We start from the raw sequence: 15,316 nt of genomic DNA, 5'->3' as shown, positions 1-15,316 counted from the left end.
CTGTTGTTGTTCAAAAGTCATTCATTACATAAGGAATCCTAAGAATGAATTCTAACATATTCCACCTTATTTTGTTTGCTTATTTTTTTTTCGCAAAACTTCTGATTTATTAGCCACTATAGGCTGAACTAGAAGAATAAAGTGCAGTAAACTTTAAAGCTATTTGAAAACCACTGTGTTTATGGTGGTGATAATAATTTAAATTCACAGGATAACATATCAGTTTGCAATACAAAGAATCTTAACAGGTAAATTAACTGGAAGCAAATGAAACCAGAAGCCTTTCCCATTCAAGTTACGAATGATTGTGTCTCTTCTTACATTAAACACAAAGCAGATAGTTATTATAAATTTTCTGATAATCCATTTATTTGAATGATTTATTTTGCTGTTTTTCAGCTAGATGAGAAATAAAGCCTCTTATTTTTCTTTTTTTTTTTGCATTCGAGACAAACCTGAGGACAACGGCGATCACCACTAGTGGGTAACACTATACACCCAGTGGTAGGCCCAGTAATTTGCTACCACAGCAGGACCCGGTGCAAAAATGTAGTTGAGACAGGCCCTGATACACCACCACCACACAGAGAGACAAACAGAGAGAAGAAGCTGTTTCTGTATTCAATATTACTTGAATTGTTATTAAGCAAGATAAGACATGCACATGCTCTGAGATGTGTTCAAAACAAACACACTTACTCTCTGAGGATTTCATCAGAGTGTCAGACTCCAAAGCAGGAGTGGGAGAGTGGGTTTTCACTTTGGCGCCAATTCATGGACCAAGTTCAAAATCATGACAATTCTAACAATGTAAAAGGATAAGCCTATATTTAGGCATGCATTATAGTTTGGTTGAGCCAATGTGAATTGGTATTCTTCATTTTTTGCTTAATTGAAGAAGATCATTACCAGACTTACTCAATTAAGATTGAGATGATTATAAACTGCACTGCAGTATATTGATTGCTGACAGCAGATTTCCTGTTCGAATGGAGTTTGCAGTCACAGATGCACACTGAGCAAAGATAAACAGCACTGAATCCACAGAATCAAGACTTCCTACATTCTTGTAATTTTCTTTACCAAAACACAAGAGTGTGGTAAGGAGACTAACAAATAATGAATTCTGCATGGCAGGAAAATTCATACTATGAAAACCAGGCCTGGCAACAGCTCAGTTGGGCCACAGGAATCTTTGGGTGGACTATAAAGTTGCTGGATTTCTCTCTATTGTTCCTCTGTGGAGTTGTTTTGGAATTAAGAAAAACAACCTATAGTTAATCTTAATAGCACAGCTGTATGAGGCATTTACCTTCAATCTGACTTCCCTTCCTCTGGTAACTGTGAAAGTGGAGTATGTGCTGCCACCCAGCGTCTCGATAGAGTTTCACATCTACAACTAAACGCTAACAGTGGCGATATATATATATATGGTGGTGGTATATATATAAACTATTATCTTTTTGTTAAATGAAAAAAAAATACTCTCAAAGTGTAATTAACTTTCCTTTAATGTATCTCATAAATCTGCACTCATAACAGTACAGATCTGTATCTACAAGCCACAATTTAATTACATTAATGACACTATTCAAACGTGTTTTAAAATGTTTTTGAAAGTCTTTTCTGCTCATCAAGGCTGCATTTATTTGATCAAATACAAAGTAATATTCTGCAATATTATTACAATTCAAAATAACTGTTGTAATATATTTAAAAATGTAGGTTAATTTATTCCAGGGATAGAAAGTGGATTTTTTTTTTAGCAAAATTATTTGTTTGAATTAATAGAAATCTTTTGTAACATTCTAAATGGCTTTACTGTCACTTTTGATCATTTTAATGAATCCATGATTTATATATGTACCCCAACCATTAAAACGGTATATTTTACATATATTTGAATATTTTACAAATATCATCTACTTACATTTAATCTCTTTTCTGATCCTTTGTTTCTGTCTTTATTTGCTCTTCCCCTGTCTCTTCTTTCTCCTTATCACTTTTCTGATTCCCTCCTGCATTCTTCTCCTTTTCTCCCAGGCTTTCCTCTCCTCCATCACCTTCTCCTCTCTCTCCTTCCACTACTGTCTCCTCTTCATCTTCCTTCTCCCCTTCCCCTTCCCCTTCCCCTTTCCCATCCCCAATCTCCCTCTCTTTTACTTTTTCCCGCTCTTCTATTTCTCCCTGTGCACCCTCGGCCACAATGCCTTCCCATCCTTTGGTCTGCAGTTCCAGTTGTTCCACTCTTTGCATCATTTTCCGGGCACTAGACTCCAGTTCAGCTATCAGCCGAGCCAGTTTGGTCTGCAGGGCCTCTAGGCTGGCCTCTAAGCGCTTCACCTTGTCCTCCGTTTTCTCCACCTCTCCCTCCCGTTCGTCTGTCTCTTCCAGCATCCCCATCTTTGTCAGGATCTGATGACCCTTCTCCTCCAACAGGCGTTTGGCTGCAGGGTACTCAAGTAGTGTTTCAGTCAGGTCCTCTTTCGATAGGCTGAAGAGATCTGAGTAACCAATGCTGCGAATGTTGGCTGTTCGTCTATTTCCTGATTTGTTACCTGTACATTAATGAGAATTTGTCATATATGGTGATTCATTATGTGTTTACAGCTAAATACAGCTAAATATTGTTTTATACAACAAAAGCAGATGGTGTTTTTCCATCCACACAAAGGTCTCCGTAGCAAAATTATATTGCATAACACAACCACAAACGACAGAAGAAGTCAATTCTTATATTTACAAAACAATTAAAAGCATTTTAGTTGTTGTTGTGGATGGAAATTATAAAAAATGTTGCCATTGCCATGATGATGGATAATACTGTATGTTGTTTTTGAATATAAAGAATGCAGTTATACTTTATGTATTGAATACTTTACTCATCTTTATCATTTCCTACCTTTGATGTTCAAGATACTGATTTCTCCAAAGAAGTTTCCTTCCCCCAGAACAGCAAAATGAGTAACTCCATCATCTGCAACCACTGCCAGCTTCCCCTCTTTAATGATATACATCTCATGACCTACATCTCCCTTCTTGCATACATACTCTCCTGGGCTATACACCTAAACAGCATAGCAATGATTAGTGTATGTTTTGGAAAATATGCTAACAAATGATACCATATGATAATAACAACATTATAAATATAACATTGCTGAGGTAAAGTATAAGTCTCAGTTCAACTGGCTCTAGTGTTAGACTTAATCCTGTCCAGGTGTGCCACCTGTTTTCTAACCTGCGGGGTGAGTTTTAGTACCAGCTGCTCCAACAGACTGGTCTCACAGTTCTGAAAGATGGTGACTTTGGACAGAGTGGGCAGATGCACACTCACTGCAATTGCTGTCTGAAGTGTGATTGGAAGATGCTGAAGAATCTCATTCTCCCGTGTGATCTTTCTGTTCCAGACACATGAGAAGATTTGGTAGGAACAAACATTTAGATGATATTAATAATGGGAGAGGAACAGCTTTAAGGGATTTAATGGCATGTCATAAAAGAAAATGGCTAAAACTAGTTCTGAGAAAAGCTAGCATGTTTTTTTTTTCAGTTGCCATTTAATGTAATATTTTGCTTTATTTTGCAGTTTAGCAATCTTTTACATTTACACTGCTTTTCAAAGTTTGGATAGGACTTGGAAGAACTCTCACCAATTGCATCTATTTGATCAAAAATACAGTAAAAAGTTAACATTGTGAATTATTATTATTTAAAATAATATTTTGAATTTAATTTTCATGATTACATTTTTAAAGAGCATTTTTTAGTTTTTTGTAACAAAATATTTACTGTGACTTTTGGTCAATTTAATGCATTTTGCTGAATAAAAGTATTAATTTCTTAAAATATCTCACTGACACCAAATCTTTGAATGGTAATGTACCCTAAAGTAGTATTTAAAATACATTTATTTCATACTAAGAATAGTTCAAATCTATTAACATATTTACTTGGCATCGCTTGAGACTTACTGATATAAAAATGATAATGAATCTTTATTTGAAGTACTATTTGTGTACAATGCACATTTCTGGATATTATGCCTAAAATGTGTTTTGTAACACCATTGATGAGGACTGTATGATCTTTGAATAATATCAGTCTTTAAATGCAAGATATTTAAAGTGTACTATAGTTGGAATAGTTCCACTTCAGCAAAATCAGATATACAGATATACTCAGTATATCTTAAGTTGGACTTCAGCACTACTTCTGCACAATTAAAGTGCATTAAGTACAAAATTAGTTGTTCCATTTTAGCAGACTTTTAGTACACCAGTTTAGTATACCACAATTACAACTGCAGAGTAGCCTTTTTTTAAGCACAATGTAGTATACTTAGCATAAAATAAATGTATTTCAAATACATTTTAATATTCCAGCAAACCCATCGTTTCATCACAATTTCACCATCAAGTTAGGCACATCAACCATAACTCCTTCAAAAACAGCTAGAAGCCTTGGAGTTATGATTGATGATCAGCTGACTTTCTCAGACCACATTGCTAAAACTGTTCGATCCTGCAGATTTGCTTTATTCAACATCAAGAAGATCAAGCCCTTTCTTTCAGAACATGCTGCACAACTCCTTGTTCAAGCTCTTGTTCTGTCCAGGCTGGACTATTGCAATGCTCTCTTGGCAGGTCTTCCAGCCAGTTCTATAAAACCTTTACAATTAATCCAGAACGCGGCAGCAAGATTAATTTTTTATGAGCCAAAAAGAATACATGTCACACCTCTGTTTATCAATTTGCACTGGCTTCCAATAGCTGCTCGCATAAAATTCAACGCATTGATGTTTCCCTACAAAACTATCACTCTGCACCCATTACCTTAATCTCTTACTTCAGACTTATGTGCCCTCTAGAAACTTGCGTTCTGCAAGTGAACGTCGCTTGATTGTGCCATCCCAAAGGAGCACAAAATCACTTTTACGGACTTTCAAAATTAAATGTTCCCTCCTGGTGGAATGACCTCTCCAACTCAATCCGAGCAGCTGAGTCCTTCGCCATCTTCAAGAATCGGCTTAAAACCCATTTCTTCCATCTTTATTTGACCCTCTAACTTTAACACTCACTATTCTAATTATATTCCTAAAAAAAAATAATCTAACTACCTTTCTAATCTTTTTGTATTCTATTTTATTTTCATTTATAATGCAATTGTGTGTGTCTGTGTGTGTGTGAAGACCTCTAACACTAGCTTGCTCTATTCTTTTTTTTATTCTATATGTTTTCTCTTTATTTATTATATTATTTAAAAGCCCATGCTACGTGTACTGTGTTAACCTAACTGAGACTTGTTATAGCACTTATATATCATTGCTCTTTTTGTTGTTTTTGATTGCTTCCACTTTCCTTATTTGTAAGTCGCTTTGGATAAAGGCGTCTGCTAAATGAATAAATGTAAATGTAATATATTTATTTTTCACTAAATCTGATGTTGCTTGAGTGTCTTTAAATTCTGCTGTTTGTGATTTTGCCAGTCAGACTTTTGTTGATCCTGGAAACAACATTACTGTCCAATAACATAGACCTAACTCTATCCCTACCCCTAAACCTAACCCTAACCATAATTTATCACAAAAATCAGAGGGAAATGGTAGCTGAATAACAGGGGTGGTTGATTGGGATGTTGTTCCAGGAACATGTTTCTTGGTGAAATCACATTCACCCACACACTATAAAGGAAAGACCCACTTGTTGATGTGGAGATGCTGGTACCAGTCGTTGACGCGTTTCTGCAGCTCTTTGCTGATGCGCCGGCTGCGTAGGTAACCCTTCACCAGCTCATGATTGGGGAAAAATACGTTGTCACGATCACGCAAGCTTGATATCACGTCCCCCATGCTCCCCACGACAGAAGCAAACACTAGCACGGCGATCAACATGTCTGCGACTAAAAACAGATACTCTTCTTCGCGTTCAGGCGGCGGAGTGTCACCCACTGTGGTGAGGATGAGAGTGGAGAACCAGAAGCAGTAGAAGTACTGGCGTCTCGTGGCAGCAAAGTCCGGGTCAGAGATGTTGGGATAGACCCAGGGATCCGCACCAAAGCCTATGTAATTAGACAGAGAGAAGTAGACGCAGGCGTTCCAGTGGATGAGCACGAAAATATACAGCATGAGTTTGGCGACGCGGAAGGTGTTTGGATATGATGTGCGCGTTTCCATGCGGTCCAGGGCCTCGTTCATACGGCCCGTTCGCAGGAAGCGGTTGACCCGAACTAGAGGTGTGTGGATCCCCAGATTCAGGTAGAGTAGATCAGTGGGCAACAGGGAGGCAATGTCCCACTTGAATCGAGAAGAGCGCATGTAACGCTTTTTTAAAAGGGACAAGTCTCGCACCAGGATCCCCTGCTCCAGAAAAGCTGTAAAACAGGAAGGCCTTTTATTATTTATATTGTGTCTTGAGGTTTTCCAGTGGCGATCTGAGGAATCACAAATGGTGCATCAAGTTCCTTTTCATTTATAAAGTGACAAAAATGTGAAGTCATTCAAGCAAACTTGAAAATTAAATAAGTACATTCAGACTGATAGGACAAACAAATAAAGCAACAAGATGCACACTTACCTGTGCGAAACCCAATAACTGTGTCAAGCACATAGAACAAGTCACAAATATAATCCAAGGTAAGCCATGTTGCCACAAACTTCTCCTCAATTGCATAGAAGCATGTCCTTTGAACAATACACAGATATTTGAACAATTTTTCATACCTATGTTGACTTAATGTAGCAAATGAACTACTGTTAGGACTCTGCAAATTTGATGTTATTTTAAGAACTAATATATTAGTGTCTTTGTTAATGTTCTCAAATCAGTTATACAAAATTTTTCTAAAATGCTGTAAAAAATAAATAAGTGATTTATTAAATCATATACAGATGTAGTAAAACCAGTAAAATCAGTAAAACCTCAGTGTTTTCCTACCTGAATATTATGATGACCCAATTGTAGCAGATAGGGAGTATCATAATTTGTAACCATGTATAATAAAACTCTTCAGATGGATCAATTATCCATTCCTTCCAGCTGAAAGATTACAAAATTTTGTGTTAGTGTTTTTTTGTATAGTGTACTTTTTTTTTTTAACCAAACCCCTTAAAATGACAAACAACTGTAATTGTGTGTACGTGTGTGTATTTGGAGCATTGCTGTCAAACTTAAAACTCATCAAATTCTTTACAGTATAATATAACAGTAACAAATTTGACAACTAAACATTTGAACTAAAACTCACTTAAATTTTGTAGTCTCATCTTTCTTCCTCTCTTTTGGTTCTTGTTCCTTATTCTCTTCCTCTTCACCATTCTTGTTCATGCGTTGCCATGTGAAAAGCCTTTTCCAGCGATTCATGTTCATATTTAGTATTTACCAAGAATATATGAAGCTAAGCAAGTTTATAACAACATTACAAAACAGATGAAGAAAACACAACCATTGTTTGACCACATAGCTGTGCCATCATAACAACAAGCAGCCCCACCCATATAACACAGGTATTATGTGATGCTTATTGCCATGACACCATTCCTCTGGGGGGCGGGACAGGTAAGCAGGTTCTTCCTGGCTCAGCAATCTGTGTGAACCAATCAGATTTCTGAAAACTCAAAACTGAAATGGACAAAAGTTAAAAAGATCCATCAAGTGTCTAAAACCTAAATCTTTCAGCTTACAAACTAAAAATAAAAATAGCTATATTATGTCTGAATACTATAATATATGCAGTGTAAGCATAGTATTTTTTTTTTTCAGTGTACTGTATTGGTATCAGACAGGAAAAATACATCATATTGCCACTCGGCAATGTACAGCGGTGGACGCATTTTTATCCACCACGTGGCCAAGTCATGAATATTAATTACGCACCGTGTCTGGTCGCCTCTTAAAGGTTACAAACCAACGCTACGTCATCACAATCTTATAAATATTCATGCACCACTTTATCAATTCTCCAATTTTCCCGGCGGTGGCGCTCCGAGCAAAACAAAAGACTTCTCGGGTTGGTCGCCACCCTCCGGCGTAACGTCACAGCGTCCCGTGCGCGTGGGTGTGTCCGTGGAATCTGAGGAGAAAGATGGCTGCGGGACGAAGGGAGAGGTTGACAAATCTGAGATTCGCTGTTTGAGTATAGACAGGTTACGGCGGAGGACGAAGCGGAAAAGAACACTCGCTTGCGTAAGTGTTTTTTTGCTCAGGTTTTAACTGTCGAATCGCGCTGTGTGGTCTCGTCACCGTTCGTTGTTTCCCGCTCGGCTAGCGAGCTCAACGGACAGCGTCAAATTAGATCTGACCCGCTGCGAGCTCACTGTGCGGCTAACGGTGAAACTCTACACAGATGAGACGAGAAAAACATCACTGGCAGTGGAAGAAAATATACGTAAACTATACACTATAAGCCATGCTAATGTTGAAAGCGTCAAGAATTAGGTTTGATTTGTGTTATCCACTTGACATAACCACACAGAATAACGGTTCTTAACCGCTCGGTTTCTAGTTATACGTTATGTGTTTAAAACGACACATCACTGCGTGGGAATGTGTAGCGTGACACATAAGTAACGTTCTCGTACTGAAAGTATGAACTTCAATACATGATTGGTAGCTGGTTAGGTATTTGTAGGTCAGCTTCTTGGTATGAACAATTAACGTTAAAGCGATTTTGTTTTAAGTCAGCGTCAGCTAAACGAATAAATGAATAAGTGGCCCTTGACCTTCATGATTATTGTAAATGGTGTGGTGATTCCAGTTTTAACCTCTAAAATGTTTCTGTTGTCATAAATGTTGAACCATAGGCTTCAAAATGACTTACTTTGTTGTGTAACCTGAGTAAGTTGCTCAACACTTGGCTGTGGGGCAGGTCATAATTATGGTGCATTATTTCAATACAAATCGTATATAATCACGTGGTCTGTCCTTTGTAACTAACCTGTTTTTAAATGAGTCAAACCTTAAGTCTGATTATGATAGTTTATTCCCTCGGATGTGATTTGTGGTTGAAAACAATCTCACGAATATGATTATGGCTACAACACTGGGTGGCAGCAAGGGAAGTTGCTCCTTTGAGTTGGAATGTGTCAATCATATAAAAGCCTGTTGAGCATTTTATGAAGACTATGCATGAAGTCACTGTATTTATCAATAAATGTGAGAGTAGACAGTCTTCCTGATCCCTGGATTGATCATATGCTCTCTTTTTTTAATAGGATAAAACGGCAGGTTTTGAGTGGACATTAAGTTTTTGAGAGGTCTGCAGAAAAGTAATGATGCTCTAGTAGGTTCTCAGCCTTATTTCTGTTGATAGTGTATTAAATGTTTAACATGTTTAAGCTTAGTATTTCATTATTCCAGGTGTAGGTAGGGATGGGTATCGTTAAGGTTTTAACAGTATTACTACTCTTACCGATACTGCTTACCGGTCCGGTGCTTTAACTGTATTCTTATCGGTACTTTGTTTTGTGTTACTTTGTGTTGTGTTAGGCAGTCAAAAACTTTGCATTTCTCTGTCTGCACATAATGCACATTTGAAAGATGCTTTGACGGATTGCTTGTGTTTCCACCCTTACATGAAAAATTTTGTTGCACTTATGACAACCAGCGTTGTCTGCATCCACTCTAGTGAAGTATAACCACACTTTGGAACGTTTTGCTGTCTCCGCCATCGTCACTCTTTGTATTAAGCAGGAGTTTTCGTACTGTAAGGGGCCGTTCACATATCGCGTCTAAAAACGCGTGGAAAACGCTAGGCACACCGCTTTCTGATTTTTTTTCCCCAAAGCCTTCGGGCACTTGCGCTCCTGAGGAGTCTGCGGTTGCTAAGCAACCACGACCTGCTCTCTCCATGAAGACGCGGAAATTTCAGCAATGGATAAATGGATTTGCAGCACTAAAAACTGCTTGCAGTAGCTCTGCTACTAAATTAATTTAAAAATCCACATACAGCGATCAGCTGTTCCTTCATCTTGGCTGAGCTTTCAACGTTGTTACGGAAAAGGTGAGGAAGTTACATGACCTGCGGTGCGCTTGCGGCATTCTGAAAAGTTGAGATGTTTATAACTCGATGCTGTGCGGACACGCCTGGAAAAAACTAGCTCGTCGCACCGCGTGCGCGTCGCAACCGCGTCACTTCCATTATGAGCGTGCATACTGCGCGCCTACATTTGAAATAACGATATTGAGCGCACAAAAGACGCGATATGTGAACGGCCCCTTATGCGTGTGTGTGCGCCGCACTCGTTCTTGTTGTGTGTGTGTGTGTGTGACATTATTAAGCAAAAATACATAGTACATTAATTTTTTCCCCTCCAGTACCGAAAGCAGAACCGATACCGTCTGATCTTACTGATACTACGGTCTTTCATAATTTAGCCCCGGGGCCATTTTAATACCGGGTTTCGGTACCCATCCCTAGGTGTAGGTGCTGGGATTCCTCTCAGCTACTCATTTTTGATGACTTTTTATCTAAGACAATATTGATTGATATTCTAATCATTAATCTTATTGTTACAAATTCTGTGTTAAGCCATTTTTTGCAAAAAAAATTTACTTGGAAAAGCTGATGTCTATAATGATTAAGACCAGTGTTGTTTAGTATAATTGAGAGGTTTTCAATAATATATTTATATTTTTTTCATGTTTCTGTTTTTTAGTTAAACATGTTGTAATTTTGTTGCATGTGTTTTGTCACTTTTTGTATGTCCATATATTTTTTTATACTTTTTTTCTTCTAAAAAACATTTATCTCAAACTAAATGAAAATGGCAGCTAGCTGAGTATAATATGTTTACGTTTTTTTTAAATATTTTATTTCAAATCCCATTATTTTTTATTGTTTTAGTTGTCTGCAGTAGCTCTGATTCAATCATACTTTTGCTCCATAAAGTCTATATATAACATCAGCCACTAGAGCACCATTTCTGTGCCATAAAATCATATAAACTTTTGTGCTCTAGTGAAGATGTACTTCAAACTCTCTGTCTGTCTTCACCCCGTCTGCTGCACAGACACATACAAACAATTGCTGGAGTCATTTTGACCTGTTGTGTTCAGAAAATGCTGCAGCAGTCCTAAACTCAATTTCAATGTCAGAATGACTGAACTTTGAACCCTTGGTGATTATAACCCAGGGAATGCACTCGTTCTTTCTCTCTCTCGCTCTGTTCTGTTGTTCTCCTTATTATTTCCAACCGCCAGTGGTCAACACTCTCTAGTTGGGATTCCAGTGAATTTAGTCATTTATAGTTTTGTATGATTTACCTTTTCCATTTTTGCCTCAATTGGTATAAATATGAAGCATGCCAAAAGAGAAGTAAATGCATGGCCTAAAACTTGGGTCATAAGGAAGTATAAGCATTTGGTGGTAAAGACTCGTTTCAGATGTCCTTTCTTTTAAATAACCTTGGCTCAGATTTGCAGGGTAATGTGAATCTTGTAGAAAGCTTCTTTGTTTAAACACACTACTGTATATTTAGAGGTTGTGCTGGGCTCTAGACTAGCTTTCTGCACTGGTGCACCTAAATTTTTGACCGCATCGCATTTAACACTCCGTTTTTACAAGTTCACATTTTTTCTTTTTTTTTATCGCTGTCCATATAGACAATATTGACATGTAGCCTAAATGATTAACTAACAATCTGGTCAACATAGAGTTCTTTATTTGAAGCACAATTCTACAAGAAAGGTAACTTACTGAAAAAGTGTTGGTGCTTAAAGTGCTTCACTGAGCTGAAAATTAAACTTAAAACATCTCAAGATAAATGTAATAAAGAAATTCTAAGTGTTTTAAGTGATCTCATGGCTTGATGTCTTATGGACTATCCTCGATTGTAGTCACATGCCCTTCAGATGCCCATCTCCTGTAGTTTGGCCTTGATCTTTGCCCTTGGCTAAACCAGCTGGACACACTCTCTTTAGCAGCAAAATCTTCCAGACTTGGCCCCTCTACACTGATTCTGATCAGATCTTCACTGTGTCTGAATGAAGGATGATTTGAACAGCTAAACAGTCCCTAAAATCATCACGACTTGTCTAAAATAAAATCAATAGATATAAAATAGTTGAAGCATATAACAATGTTTAAACGTTAGACCCAGATAAATGTGCACTATATTCAATAGTTTTTGCGAAGACGCTTCAGTACAGATGCCAGCGGGATCCCTTGCATTTTTTCAGTGGATACGCTGTCATTTTTGCCCATAAAGGTAAGAGTAATACATCATTCGTAACTGCAAAGGGTTTACTTTTATTTGTGTGCACTCACAATATTAACAAAATTACACTTAACACTGTCGAGCCGCTCTTGACAGTCGCGGTAGCACGGTCTAATGTTGTTCCCACCAGCGCGGCAATTTTGTTTCATCACTAATTAATGGATGTCTAAAATATAAAAGTAAGGAGAAGTCTAAAGCAGGCGAGAGGCCCAGGCTGCATCTGAACTATGACGTGAAAAGCCCGGCTCAAGTGGCGTAAAAAAAGGGGGTGGACCATCGGATTCGGGCTGAAATGCAGGGCTCTAGTGTCTGTTGTTGAACCACAGGGAGACTTTTTACCCCCTCAAACGGCTGGTCGCACCGGTCTGAACTATGATATTTTTTTAGTCGCACCAAAATTGGTCGCACTCTGGAGCCATGTAGTGTGTTTTGTGCAATGTCTTGTGTTTTGTGCAAAATCATGAGTTTAAAGTTTAAAGCAGGGGTTGGCAAACTTTTCCGGCATGAAGTGCCATTTGAATTTTTTTTTGGTTACCCACTGTGCCAACACCCCTCCCCCATTTTAATGTATTCTGTAATTAAAAAGTACATACACATTTTTTAATGATATGATAAAAAAACAATTTGATGCAAATAGTTTCTGAATATTTTTTAATAGTTTTAAAACGATGCTTTAATTGATGCACATGTGCACATTAGGGCTGTGTACCACCAGCAAAGTCACGATACAGAGGCTACGATATGCTATATATCACGATACAGGACTGTACTTAATTTTACTTCAGTAGAATTTTATGTTTATGAAACACTGCATACTTTAGGGCCAAGTGCTAACTATAAGCAGTTGATCTATGCAATATGAAGGGCCTCCATAACTGTACCAAAGTACTATATAGGTAATGGCATATGTTTAATGTTTACATTGTGCACTCCCCACCAGGTACAACATTCTGATTGTTTGCATTTTGTTTTTAAGCCCATAAATAATAATTTACTCATTCTAATAAATTTATATTGTACTCATAATAATATATATTTAAAAAATCATCTTAACATTGATGGTAGGTTATCATTGCACAAATGAAGTAGAGCTGCAACTAACGATTATTTTTTCTGTTGACTAATCTAACGATTTTTTTCGATTAGTCGACTACTCTAACGATTATTTTTATTACAATAAATAATTAATCTAATGTTCTTTTTTTGATTAGCTAATGAATCCTTTGGATAACTTTACAAAAAATATAAGTACAACTTCTAATATAATATTTCAACCTTTATTCATTTTCAACCAATGTGGTTGAAGTTTTTACAGTATACAAAAATAAAGAGACAAAGAAAATTATTTTACTATGGTAAATATGAGTTTACGATAGCGCTTATAATTTAGCCACAAATTTACAGTTGTCTGAGACGTCATGAAATGTTCTTTAGCATCACAAACCATAAAATGTAGTCAGGGTTCTGCTATGGCTTATCATGGTTTCCAGAGATCTGGAGCTGATTCGGGGTAGCTCGGTGGTTTGTGACTGTTGTCTCGCGGGGCGCTGTCTTTTAAGGGGCCTTTCACATATCGCGTCTTTTGCGCGCTCAGGTTCGTTATTTCCAATGTAGGCGATGTATTGCAATATGTGCGCTCATAATGGAAGCGTCGCGACGCGCACGCGAAAACAGGCGCGTCTGCACCGCATTGAGTTAGAGTTAAAAACATCTCTACTTTTCACCGCGGGTCATGTGACATGAACTAACCATTCAGCTTCATCCTTTCCCGTAACAACGTTGAAAGCTCAGCTAAGATGAAGGAACTGCTGATCATAGCTGTATATGGATTGCAATTTTGAAGTAAATTTAGTAGCAGAGCTACTGCAAGCGAGTTTTAGTGCTGCAAATACATTTATCCTTTGCTGAAATTTCTGCGTCTTCATGGAGAGAGCACGTCATGGTTGCTTAGTAACAGCAGACACCCCAGGGGCGCAACTGCCTGAGCGTTTTGGAAAGGAGGAGAAAGCGGTGCGACTAGCGTTTTCCACGTGTTTTTAGGCGCGATATGTGAATGGCCCCTAACGCGTGTTCGAAACCCATGCCAACACAGAATTTATTTTTTATTTTATCCCTACTTCAGCCGCTACGGGTGATCATACCAATAATTTGTAATCTTTACAAGAATATCAGTAGGGCTGCAACTAATGATTATTTTGATAATCGATTAATCTGTCGATTATTTTTACGATTAATCGATTAATCTTTATGTACTTATATTTTAGTTTTGCCCATTTTTTCCAATTAAATTATTAACAAAGGGTCTTTATCATTCAAGATAGACTTTTAGAGATTTTAACCATTTTGCATTGTCATATCCTCATCAAAAATATACCTGGAGTTTTGTTTTATTATGTGTTAGTAATCCTTTGTCAAACTCTTCTGCAATCAAAACACTGACCCATACTCTAGCAAATTTCACATGGAGATTTCAAATAATGTTTTCACCATGGCAGTCCTTAGGGCTCCTTAAGTAGTTTAACATCCCGAACAAAGCTTAAGGAATCTTTCAGAAAATATTTTCACGAAGAATAAAAATAAAACAGAATAAATTCGCAATACATTGCATTTTATTATTTTTTTTTTCCTGTAAACACACAACTTATACCAGGGAAACAGCTTTATAGCTTATGCTGTGAAATTGTAAACAATCCTTCGAATAAAGTGCCAGTGGCATGAAACCTGAATGGAACTCATATTTTAAAGTAAAATCCATCAGAAGGTTGTCCAGAAAAAAAATAAAATTTGACACACACAAAAAACCTGCTGTGTGAAAAAGAGCAGTGAATCCTTAGAAAAAAAGTGCATTTCAAATACATTTACACATTTACCTCTCTCATTCAGTCATAATTAGGCTGCAAGACTGAATTATGAACTGGTAAACCACAAACTGATCACAGAAAATGTTGTAAATCTTTAAATGTTAACTGTTAAAAAGCAATGTTATTAGCTTTTACGACTAAACATTTGCAAACAATATTGTACTGGAGAATCTGCACAAATAAAAGTCTTAAACAGTTCAGTAGTGCAGAGTTTACAGGTTACTCTTCTTTTTTGAAGGCT

At 37.3% G+C, this 15,316-nt stretch overlaps 2 protein-coding genes across 3 annotated transcripts in view; one reads left to right on the top strand and one right to left on the bottom strand.

The window, feature by feature from the left end:
• Positions 1-1,788: 1,788 nt before the first annotated feature.
• cnga4 (cyclic nucleotide gated channel subunit alpha 4) lies at positions 1,789-7,448 on the bottom strand. The gene is made up of 7 exons (XM_059500193.1): positions 7,246-7,448; positions 6,936-7,037; positions 6,576-6,682; positions 5,703-6,372; positions 3,242-3,401; positions 2,903-3,068; positions 1,789-2,558 (listed from the first exon to the last, which is right to left on the bottom strand). The coding sequence occupies exons 1-7, from the start codon at positions 7,365-7,367 to the stop codon at positions 1,933-1,935; spliced, it is 1,953 nt and encodes a 650-aa protein (XP_059356176.1). The 5' UTR covers positions 7,368-7,448; the 3' UTR covers positions 1,789-1,932.
• Positions 7,449-7,990: 542 nt separating this feature from the next.
• fhip1b (FHF complex subunit HOOK interacting protein 1B) overlaps positions 7,991-15,316 on the top strand; it is a 42,292-nt gene continuing 34,966 nt past the window's right edge. For both annotated transcript variants that reach the window (XM_059500191.1, XM_059500192.1), the window contains exon 1: positions 7,991-8,183. The gene's annotated coding sequence lies outside the window, so the exon portion shown is untranslated. The remainder of the gene's footprint in view (positions 8,184-15,316) is intronic.

This window comes from Carassius carassius, chromosome 19 (genome assembly GCF_963082965.1).
Source record: "Carassius carassius chromosome 19, fCarCar2.1, whole genome shotgun sequence".
In the NCBI taxonomy this organism is placed as follows: Eukaryota; Metazoa; Chordata; class Actinopteri; order Cypriniformes; family Cyprinidae; genus Carassius; species Carassius carassius.
Note: the sequence above shows the minus strand (reverse complement) of the source record. Positions and strands in the feature narration are given on the sequence as shown.

Bases quoted from the DNA above. Each gene is read 5' to 3' on its own strand.
- cnga4 (XM_059500193.1), bottom strand. From the start codon at position 7,367: ATGAACATGAATCGCTGGAAAAGGCTTTTCACATGGCAACGCATGAAC. The intron at 6,683-6,935 runs GTAGGAAAACAC...TATTGTTCAAAG, and splicing joins TGGGTCATCATAATATTCAG to GACATGCTTCTATGCAATTG. The intron at 6,373-6,575 runs GTAAGTGTGCAT...CCTGTTTTACAG, and splicing joins AGTTATTGGGTTTCGCACAG to CTTTTCTGGAGCAGGGGATC.